The sequence below is a fragment of the Prunus mume genome, linkage group LG2 (assembly GCF_029339155.1).
Source record: "Prunus mume cultivar Tortuosa linkage group LG2, ASM2933915v1, whole genome shotgun sequence".
NCBI classification, from domain to species: domain Eukaryota; kingdom Viridiplantae; phylum Streptophyta; class Magnoliopsida; order Rosales; family Rosaceae; genus Prunus; species Prunus mume.
In genome coordinates, this window is record NC_142699.1 from 45,618,931 (window position 1) to 45,630,749 (window position 11,819).

Here is an 11,819-nt window from a genome sequence, read left to right on the forward strand (position 1 = left end):
TCAAGTTCTTTCCTTGGGAGATTAACAAGGTATGCTTTTTCTTTGGGATTTATTGGGGAATTTGTTGGGTTCCTCACACTCATGGATGTTGCCCTTTATTTTGGCAGCCAAGCATCAAACCCTTTTGACCTATTTTGTTACTGCTGCAACGGGGGTGCTTACGGTGTGGATGCTAGCAAAGAAGGGCTCGCGTCAGTTTTATGAGTTTCTTTCTTCTTTGCTTCGTTCCTTTTTATAAGCTCGGAAGGGTACCAAATTTCGTGAGAAGAAACTATTGGTACGGGTTTCTCCCCTTTTCCCTTTTCTTCACTTTTATCTTGCAACAACCTCTTCTATGTTTATGAAAGGGCTGAACTTTGCATGATGTGTTCTATCTCTCTTCTCTCTCTGTCTCTTTTGAATTTCTGTGCGGGTATATCGTCTGGCATGAGCGGGGGCAGTCGGAAGCTTTGCATCGCACTCCTTCTCACTGAATCTTCAAGCGCTCCGGCTTCCCAACTTAAGCATTTAGACCTCCGTATTAGTCTTTTGGTAAGCAACTCAGCCAACCTAAGCATTTTAGGAATAAGTACAGACTGGTGTTTGGTCTAGGTTTACTCCCCTTGTGATCACATGCTTGATTGATTGTGGATTTCTTTTTGTTGTTGTGGGAAATAGAGACTGACAGAACGCAGGTCTTGTAATGCTTGATTTTTATTTTTATTTTGAGAAGGAACTTGCTTGTCATGCCTATCAATCATAGAGTGAGACTTTCGCTTGTCATGGGTTTGAATTTTAAATTGCACGTTTGCTTGGATGAGCTCAACTTGCCGTGCTTGACATGTATTTCGTATGTGCTAATTTTCTTTTGCTACTTTCCACCTTTTCGTGTGCAGGGATTTGTCATTTTTCCAAGAGTTGTCATGACATCTACCGGTCCATCATCCATTATCAGGGATCATCTTTATTCCATGGATGACAGGTAAAGTGAGGAAGGCCCTTCCTTTGCTTAAGCGCTGGTGAAGGCGTAGTCATAGATGGAGACCAGCGCCAGAAAGCAGCTCGAGTGGTTGATCCTGCTTTTATATCGAGGTCTTTGTATAGAGAGGTCTATTTGGCGGTCCCTTTATTCTTCTAATATCTATGTGGCACCAGCAAGGTTGGTCAGAGTGGGTTGACCGTGAATTGAAGGACTCGTCTTCCTGTGACATCCTAAAGCTGGGCAGGGGTGCTGGACGCTACCTTCCTTTCTAAAGCGTGTGACATCCACATTGAAGCCAAGATACTCCGTTATGTGGTTAGGCGATGGAGTACCGAGACGCACACCTTCATCTGTTCATGGAGAGAGTTTACTACCACACTTGAGGATGTGGCCAACATTTTTCACCTCCCAATTTGCGGCGGCCAAGATCCCTTCCATGTCATGCTGATTCCAGAGGATGAACTAAAACTTGAGGTTTTACGAAAGGGTGCCCCGACTTCTCCTAGCACCTATCTACGGTTTAGCAATTAGATACTGATATTTCAGAGGATGTTAACAAGAATGAGCCATGTCGTCTTGCTGCGCTTATATCATTATGGCTTGTGAGATTCCTTTTCTATGATTTTTCCCAAGACTGCTTGCACGAGCGGGTGTTCCCTTTGGCCTTGGTGATAGCGCTTGGCAGCGTGATTCCTCTAGCCCCATGTTCTTGGGACATCTGTACCGCCTACTTGACCAAGTTCAGTTTCTCAAGAGAGGGGCCGCAGGAACCATGGCTATCGAGACTCTCTTGAACTTTAGCTTTCTGCAAGTCTTCTTATGGGAGCATTTCAAAGGGATAAAGGTGCTCCGCTTCCCTTTTCAAAGGCTAAGTTACTTGTTGATTCTGATGAGGGTTCCTACATACCAGGGAGACTCCCTTTGATCTGCAGGTGGTCTTAGCGAATGCAAAGGAAGGGTCAAAATATTCTGGAGTTGTTGGACGATGTTGAGATCTTCATCTTCCGTCCTTACCGTGTTTTATCGGAGGGATTTAAACATGTACCCTTCTATGCTAATTCTGACGATCTGGTTGAGGCCCCTGCAATGAAGGCACAAGGTTGTCGATACGAAGAGAAGCACTTTAAGTGCCGCATGCCTTCCTTTGCCCACACTAGGTGATGACCACTTGGAGATTTCTGTGCATTATTCACCACACCGACTCAGGCGACAATTTGGGCTTGATTAGGGTGTACCTTCCAATCCTAGTCCATAGAGATCCTTCTTCATTATATAGGGTCTTTTGGACCAGGACAACGTGTCGGAAGATGGCAGACTTCTTGCCCTTGCTTTGGTCGACAAGGGTCTTGGTGGCCTCTTGAAAGCTTACCAAAGTTATTGGAATGGCTATTTTGCTTCGTCTAGTCGGTTCGATCTGCTTATTGCGATAGATTACTTCCCATTATAATTCGTCATGCTCGCTTAGTGTCGGAAGAGAAGGCCATCTCCTTGAGTGAGAAGCGGAACTTGCCCTTCACTTCCAAAAGTGGGGAAATTGTTGGTGATTTTTCAAGCTAAAACAAAAGTTAAAAAGGTCGGGTTTTCACAGTGCTGAGAGAAGTGTTGCACATGGAAAGCAAAAGCGAGAGGAAAGTTGCGTGTTGAGAAGAAGAAGAAAGGTGTAAAGGCTGAAAAGTTTTCCCCAATGTAGCGACAAGTGGTCCTCCTAGCTCTAAAGGGAATACTCCCACGGTGCCCTTACTGGCTGACAACGTCGGCATCAGCGACAACAAGCGAGGTTGGCGAGGTGCGAAGCTATCTTCTCACAGTAAGTTCCACTTACTCACAATTCATGTATGTGTTTGTTTTTTTTAAAAAAATTTGTTTTGAACTTGCTTCCCGCCTTTTTTATTTATTTATTTTTTTTATTTTTAGAGCACTCCCCAAATCAAAGGCAAAGGCAAGGAAGTCCGCGATTCCAAAGCGTCGAAGCATGCGCATACTTCAAACAAGGTCCGCTGGTGCTCGCAAAGGCAAGGGTGAAAACTCGGGACCCAAGGTAGTGGTGACAGTTGATGATGATGACGATGGAAGTGACGAAGATGATGCTGTAGAAACTGGGATTAGCATCCACGAGCAAGAGAGCATTCACGACACAAGTGGTATGGATGAGGACCTTGACGAAGACCAATATTACAGTCGTGATGAAGACACATACCCGGATCCCGATACTCGGAGAAATCGGATGCCTAAGACATGCCTCCTGAACTCGTTAGTGACCGTGAGTGGCATGTTGACATTGAACCGGTATCAAACAATTTTCTCGCTTGTTTTACTTGGTATATACTTGTTGCATGCTGCCTGTTGTGACTCACAACTCATGCCTCGCACTTCTCTTGCAGGTTGTGCCCACTATCTAGGACACGATAGGTTGCTCACCGGAGGCTGGCGTTGTCCTTCCTGCTGCTGTCACTAACACCACGCAGGTTGTCGGCAAGGTCCCGTGGGGCATTTATCAGAGAAAAACATGTCCTGACATGAATGGGAAAATTCCTTCACAGCATTCAAAGCCTTCTTTGATGGCAGCATCACAATTCTCCAGTCCATCGACGAGCTTCTTATGCTTTGCCATAGGTTCAATGGCTATGTGACATTCCAAGGCGCTCTTGTGTATCCAGAGACGGTTGCGGTCTTGAGAAAATTCATGGACAAATATGGGAGCTTCATGGAGATTACTGGAATCACCTCTTCTTTCTCAAGGAGTGCTGCCTTCCGAGCCCTTGGCTTGGTGCTTCACGGGATAGACACCATGTAGCTCCTAGATATCACTGATCATAGACTGCTTTGTTGGCGAGACACGATTTGTGAGGCCATAACTTTGGGAATTCATGTGGATTTCCTCCTCAATTTAGTGAGGAACTTAGCACGTGCCATTCATAGCATGAATTCATCGCTTGGTTCTTACAAGGTAAATGCCGCAGTCGACACTTTGAACATTAAGCAGCGAGAGTTAGAGGACCAACGCCGAGAATTACATGCCTTTCTTCTCACTAAAGGTGTTTCTTGATAGTGCTGAATGTGTGGCGGAAGCAGCAGCCAGATCGTCTCCTAGGGCTTCCTACATTCTTTTCGGGCATTCTTCATAGCCTCAAGGTACATAGTTCCTTTGTCTCTTCTTCTTTTCTTTATTGACAGGCTATTTCTCCCAGCGTCACTTAGTCTTGACACCTACCTTCTTTCTACCTTGCAGGTTGTCCTTCCTTGGCCTGGTGATTGATTATCTTGGTGCATAATTATGTTCCTTTTGAGACTATAGGATGCATGGATCTTTGGCATGTGTAATTTTATCTCCCTTTGATTGTAGTTTTTTTTTTGGGACACTCTAACTTTAACGACTATGTCGTTATGACTTTGTAATGTAGTATTGAATCACTGGAGCTTGTATTAATTTCTGAATGCTTGAGGCATGTTGTAATCCACATATATTATATATATATATATATATATATTGCTTGGTTGGTAAAATTTATTTTTGTGATCTGCTTGAGATTTTCTGACAGGTCGGATATCCTTAAAAACAAGGTACATGCTGCCAAAATTTTGGCAGGAACAGAATTCCTAGATTTTTTTTTTGCAAGGCTTGTATAAATACACCTTCTAGTCATGCCTTCAAAGGGCCAGACTAGTGTGTGCATGGTTTTCACCAAGGTTTTGTAAAATTCCCAGATGTTTCACATATTCTGATTATTTATCAAAAGGGGACAATGGTTTCGTTGTTCTAGCACCTCAAGAATGCCTGCCCTTTTTTTTTTTTTTTGATAGCTTGGCTTTGTATACCGCGTATTATTTTGCTTAGGCATGCTGCTTGTTGATGGTTCAGGACCCTATCCAACTGACTTTGCTTGACATGTTTTATTGTTAGGTAGCGTGTTTTTTGTTTTTTTTGTTTTTTTGTTTTGTTTTAGTGTAAAAGAGGTTTAAAATGTATAAAGGAATAGTAAAACTCCAGAGACATATATATATTTCAAAATAATCCTTCATTCTCATTGCAAAGCCCCTGCTACCATGATGGTGCACCTCACAAAAGTATCTTTTTTCAAAATATGAAGGTAAGACAGAAGGAGTTTATGTCTAAAACAAAAGGAAATGCAATAATAAAAAGTGCTTGACATAAGATTAACTTAGCAGTAGTAAGGCTTGAGCCACTTCCTGTTGATAGGATCCGTTAGTGTGCCTTCTTTGTAAGAGACCAAGCGATAATAGTTGCTGCTGTAGACTTCTTTGACCGTGAATGGGCCTTCCCATTACGGGGCAAACTTGGAAGGTCCCGACACTTGTCTTCTTACGTGCTCCACAACTTTTAGCATGAGGTCTTCTTACTTGAAGGAGCGAGGCCTGACTGTCCTGTTATAGGCTTAAGCTACTGATTACGTGATGCAGTGCTATCCTCCTTTCTGCTTTTGCTCTTTTTTTCGTCCAAGGCCTCGAGGTTCAGCAAGCACCAATCCGAGCATGACGTTGTATCCCATTCGAGGTCATTAACGTACTATGGCGGTGGGGATGGTAATTTCAACAGGTGAGATGGCGTCGGACTCGTACACAAGGGAATAGGGTGAGAAGCCTATGACGCTTCTTGGAGAGGTGCGGTAAGCCCATAAGGCATCCGGCAAGTGAACATTCCAACCTCCTTCATACTCATGCACCATTTTGCTTAGAATCCTCAATAAAGTTTTATTTGTGGCCTCGGCATGACCATTTCCTTGAGGGTAATACTAAGTGTCGAGCTCACTTGCTTGTTAACAAATTGGGTGCAGTTGTCAGTGACGATCTTGTATGGGATTCCGAATCTACACACGATGAAATTTGAAATGGTAGGCCTCGTGGCCTTCCGAAGAGGAACCGCCTTTCAACCCACTTCGTGAAATACTCAGTGGCTGTGAGGATCCATATATAGCCGTCAGAAGGTGGGTGGATAGTTCAGATCAAATCAAGCCCCCAAGTATGGCCAGGGAATGCGTATGTCCTGTAATAATGTGGAGGCTTGTGGCTTAAATTGGCATGGACTTGGCATGTGTGGCACTTCTTTACAAAATTGTATGCATCGTTCTTCATGGTAGGCCAATAATACCTGACATTCAGCAGCTGCCGGTGAAGCCTCTTCATTCCTTGGTGTTCGTCACACTCTCCAACATGAATTTCCTGCATGACTTGCTGTGCTTCTGACTCTCCCAAGTATTTTAATGGTTCACCATTGAACCCTTTACGATAGAGAGTCGACTCGTCTATGAAGTACATTTTTACTGTCTTTTTGAGCTTGCGAGCATGCTTGGAGTTGGTTGGCAAAGTTTCGTTGATAAAGAATGCCAGTATGGAGCCTTCCAATCTTCTACGAATGAGATGGTGAATGTTTCTTCGGTGGAGGGTATTGTTGAACACTTGAGACAATTGGCTTGAACCATTGTACCTTGCATTGCAGATGCCAATACAAACTGATTACTTTCCAAATTGCAAGTGGTGCCATTTACCTCTTGGAGCTTCACTCATGCTTATGTTGTCCCTATGCAGCGGTCAAAATTCCTCTTGGAAGGCATCTGTAAAGCTCCTCAAAGATGATTGCATAGTCTTTTAATTCCTTGATGTCGCTTCCCTTGCTTATTTTTTCCTTCACGAATTTCCTCCAGTCGCTTTCTTCTCCTTTGACTACTAGCATATCTTTTTTTATCACAGTAATGTTGGGTTGCTCTTCAACAAATGAGAGCTTCGACCCAATGTAGCCAAAGCATCAGCATATCTATTAGTGACCCGCAGAATATGTTCCAGCACGACTTGTTTGAAAGAATTGACAAGCCTTTCAGTAGTTGTACGATATGGTGCCAATGTTGCCTCATTCATAGCAAAGCTCCCTTGCAATTGACTCAGCACCAGGTTTGAGTCCCCAATAATTTTAATTTTTTCTACACACATCTCCCTTGCTGTAGACATTCCCATAATGAAAGCCTCATAATCCACCATATTATTTGTGCATGAGAAATTTAGCTTGAATGAGAGGGTCGTGGCTTGCCCTTCGGGATTAATGAGCATTACACCTGCTCCTCCACCGTTCGATGTAGAAGACCCATCAAAGTAGAGGGTCCATAGTTCATCCTCTGTAGCAACAACAACCATTTTCCGCAGCTCCCCCAGAGCTTCCTTATAAAGAATTGATTCTTCTACTTCAGGAAATAAAGCCAGCATGTCAATCACGGCTTGTCCTTTGATGGCCTTAGGAGTTGTGCATGTGATATCAAAGTCAGATAGCTGTAGTAGCCAACGTGCAAGACGTCCAGATAGCACCGATCTTGTGAGCAAGTACCTTATAGGGTCAGACTTCACTATGAGCTGTAGCTTGTGAGAAAGAAAGTAATGCTGCAAGCGCTGTGTAGCATAGACAAGAGCAAGGCACAAGAGCTTGATCTTTGGGTATCTTGTTTCGGCTCCCCTTAATTGTCTACTCACATAATAAATAGGACTTTCTTCTCCATCGTGGTCATCTTGAGCGAGTAAAGCCCCAACCGCTGCGTTCGTTGCATCCAAATAGAGCTTCAGTGGAAGTCCCAGAATGGGCGCTCTCATGGTGGGCAACCTAGTGATTAATTGTTGCACTTGCCTTACCTTTCTTAAGTAAGGGAGTAAAAACACTCATTGTAGCAGCGAGGCCTAGGATGAAGCGTCGAATGTATGATAATCTCCCCATGAAGCTTTTCAATTCTTTTGGGTTTCTAGGCGGTGCAAGAGAGTTTATGGCTCTAGATTTTCAGGATCCACACCTATACCATGTGGTGCACTTGGAACCCCAAGAATTTACCGGATGAAACCCCGAACGTGCACTTTTTTGGGTTCATCTTCAACCCGTATAGCCGACACCTTTCCAGCATCCTTATCAGAACTTCTTGACGGCTTTATCTGGTTTTTGACTTCACCACAAGGTCGCCCACATAGTCTACTACCACTTTTCCCATCATATCGTGAAACACTACTATCATGGCCTTTTGGTATGTGGCGCCGACATTCTTAAGACCGAATGACATGACCATGTAATAGAAATTCTCATATGGTGTTCGAAATGCTGTCTTCTCAGCATCTTTGGGTGACATCTTTATCTGGTTGCAGCCGCTAAATCCATCAATGAATGACAGCAAGCCTTGCCTTGAGGTTAAGTCGATCAAGATATCCATGTTAGGCAGTAGGAACTCATCCTTTGGGCAAGCTCGGTTGAGGTCCCGAAAATCCGTGCATATTCTAATTATACCCGGTCTTCTTCTTAATGGGGATAGTATTTACCAGCCACGTTGGGTCCTTGATTGGTTTGATGAATCCAGCAGCTAACAGCTTTTCAATTTACACTTTGATTTTCTTTTCAATTGCAAGATGAAAATTCCTTATTGGCTACACCACAGGTTTCGTACCAAGCTCAATATTCAAAGTATGACTTACTAAGTTTGGATTTAAGCCGGGCATTTCCTCGTAGTTTCATGCGAATACATCTCGGAATTCCCTTAATAGAGACGCCAAAACTCCTTTCTCTTTCACTCGTTAAGTGAATGCTGATGGAGATGGGCTTTTGGGTAGAGGGATCATCACTCAAATTAATTCTTTTCAACTGCTCAGCCACCGCCATTGAACCATCTTACATATGCCTGGGTGCAGTCATTGGCTCATGGAAAGCACAAGGCATGGATGCCTTGTTATCTGGACCCTTACGGTTGTTTGCTTGCATCCCTTCTCCTCCATACTCAGGGCTTTCCTGCAAAACACGGTTGAGCCCCAAACCTGTCATAAGCGATACACTATGCGTACGTCTGGTAGCGTCACTTTTGAGCATTGGGGATGATCATAAGCATGGTTGTTGACTTCCGAGTGTTTCTTTCTTTCTCGATCGATAATGGTTATGAGTTCCTCTTTGCTCATATCACAAATTTCAGTCCATGAAGGTAGGTAGGTCCTGAAATCCTTGGATGGGTTGCTTCCGGCACCTGTGCACTCGATGTAAAATTCTGCCTTGGAGTAATGGACTTCATTTTTGTTGAACGATGCTTGATTTCTTGGTATGCGAAGTGACCTCAGCCCAATCTTTCCCTTCACGCATTGATGGTAAGTAGAGACCACAAGTTTGTGTTTGTTTTGCCATGACCTTCCAAGTAAAGCATGGTAAGCCACATCCACGTATACTACATAGAACTTAGTAAGTGATCGGATCGACCCCACCTTCAAGTTTACTTGCATGTGATCGATCGTGACCTCACTCTTATTCCCGAAACCGCTGATGCCTGTTTGAGATTGCACGATTTTGGATAATGGAATACCAGCTGCCGTAAGCACAGACAGAGGCAATATGTTGACAAAGGAGCCTATGTCTACCAAAGCTTTGCTTATAAACACATCATTGATCTATCCTTCCAAGTAAAGTGGCCTTCTATGATCCGGATATGGAACCTCCATGTCTTCATTCGTGAAGACAATAACATTATCATTTTCCAAGAATGACCTTTTTAGTTGAGCAAAAACAATGAGGATTAGACTTTGCAGAGATGTTCCTAAGAGCTATATCAGCTACTTCTTTTGCTTGAGGCCCAAAGCCAAGTTGGTCAAAGAGTGACTTGAACTTCGGGTTCCTTTGGAGGACATGTGAAGCCGTGGGCCCCTGTTTCAGACCTAGGTAATGCTCTATCACGCTTGTTTTAGCCTCTGTAAGATTGTGAAACATTACAGCAGCTATTTCCTATTGTCCCGATGAAGCCCTGAGTAGCATTCTTTCGATGTCTAAAGTAAAAACTTTGTTGCCCAAATCATCACCCCATCCGTTAATGAGCGGTCATGGTGTGTTGTAACTTGAAGGTTTTGAATATTTACACCAATATGCTTTCTCCATGTTTTCGCAAGGTTCCCATATAGCTTACGACGACTTTGGGTCATTCTTCCATGGGTGGTACAGTTCATCATCGTCGAGCAAATCATCGGAGCATGAAATGACAGCAGCTACCTCATTTGCCCTTCATTTTGATCAGCAGTGGTTGGATGCCTTACAAATTGATGGTAACGACAGTATATATGATCATTCTTCTCCTCTCTAGTAAGGACTTTGTAGGGTCTGAGAGGTTTGATTGCATCGTCAGCAATCATTGTATCAAGGATGGCGTGGAATTCTTAGTCTTTGCAAGGCAATGACGGATATGTCTCCCTATCCTTTCGTTTATGCGAGTTATGGTCACTAGATGGCTTGTCATCCATAGTTAATGTTTGGTGCGCCTCCTTCTCACTCTTCCAAGTCCTCTGTCCCGTCGGTTTGACAGACATGCTCGTCTTCCTCTCTGCTTCTAGTAGCCGAGAAAATTGGCTGATGCCAATATTCTTCAAATAAACTATGTAATCTGCTACGATATTACTGATGCAAATTTCGACAAGCGCCTCTTTGTCCTTCTCATCATAGCAATCCATAGTTAGGTCCTGAAACCTGCGCACAAAGTCCATGGGATCTTCCCCATATTTTTGGTGAGTGTTGTTGAGTTGAGTGGTAATAACTCTTTCCTCATGCTAGAAATATTTCTTACAGAACCTGTTTGCCAAATCTTCCCAAGAACGAACAAAGTCTGGTGCCAACGTTGTATACTACGTATAAGCACGATCAGTAAGGCTTTTCAAAAATTCTCGAAGCTGTAGATTATAATCACCAGCATGTGGTCCCAAGGCATCAATGAATGGATTGATGTGCTCCTTCGGGCTCCCTTTTCTTCCATCGAAGAGGACAAAGCTTGGTGCCTCATAGCCTTTGGGATATGGCTATTGGAGTAAGCTTGATGGATATGGTGGCTGAGGAATATACTTCTAATCCCCCTGGCTTCGACTTGGTTCCTTTTCTAGCATAGCAATGAAGTTTTCTTGGGTGACAAAAGATGGTCCCTTTTGTTCAGACCCCTTTCTGGCAGCAGAAGACTCCTCTTGTTGAAGTCTCTCGTTTTCTTCCCTTGGCTTAGAAACTGAACTTTTCAGCTCTTTGATTGTGTTTGCCATCTCCCTCCGGGTCTCTCCTATGGCATGGATGGTAGCAACAAGGTTTGAGAGAGTAAAAGCTCCCTCACTTGTACGTTCTTCTTCTCTAGATAAGGCATTTTGCCTTGATTCCGAATCACCATGGTCTAGCCCGTCTTGGGAAGTCATGTTATTGCTTCTATTCTTTTCTTTGGAGGCATTGATGAAGATAAGGGCGTAATCCCTAATAGAGTCGCCAATTTATGTAGGGGCTTTTTTTCTTCTGGCAGCTACAAGTGGGTTGGGCTGCCTTAAAGAGCAAAATGAATGAGACTACCCCCTATGTCTGAGTTCAAGGATCAGACCTCAAAATGTTTCGAAAGGATAGTGAAGCCTTAGGAAACACCCTGATCACCTTCACCAACAAAAACAATGGCAGCTTACAGATAAGTTATTAGCGCTTACATGTAGATTCTTAGCTTGGCATGAGAGGCTTGTGGCATGGAAGCAAAGTTGTCATGAGTTTAGCCTTAAAGGGGGAGATATGTAAGTTTCTTAAAAAAAAACAGGGATTCTAAGGAAAGGGAGGAAATGATTATCAGAGGGTTTGGCTGAGAATAGAGGAGAGGCTAGGAAATGGGTGGCTTAAGTGATTTTCCGGTAGCTTCGACAGAGGTTTTGTCAAGTACCAGAACAATATGCTAGGAGTTAAAATAAGGGGGAGAAGGATGAACATAGCATGAAATTGCTGGGTTTTGGAAGTAAGAGAGGAAGCTTGCTCTCTGGATGTGGTTGTTGATTGTTGGGTAGGAGGTGCTTCATTTATAGTTGCTGAAAGCTCCTCCTTCCCAAGAAACCCTAATGGTTTCTATCC

At 43.5% G+C, this 11,819-nt stretch overlaps 1 protein-coding gene across 1 annotated transcript; it reads right to left on the minus strand.

The window, feature by feature from the left end:
- Positions 1-5,917: 5,917 nt before the first annotated feature.
- Positions 5,918-7,552, minus strand: LOC103322224 (uncharacterized). Its single transcript, XM_089044660.1, has 2 exons — positions 6,666-7,552; positions 5,918-6,404 (listed from the first exon to the last, which is right to left on the minus strand). Exons 1-2 carry the CDS (start codon positions 7,550-7,552, stop codon positions 5,918-5,920), a joined length of 1,374 nt encoding a protein of 457 aa, XP_088900786.1.
- Between the last annotated feature and the right edge of the window lie 4,267 nt (positions 7,553-11,819).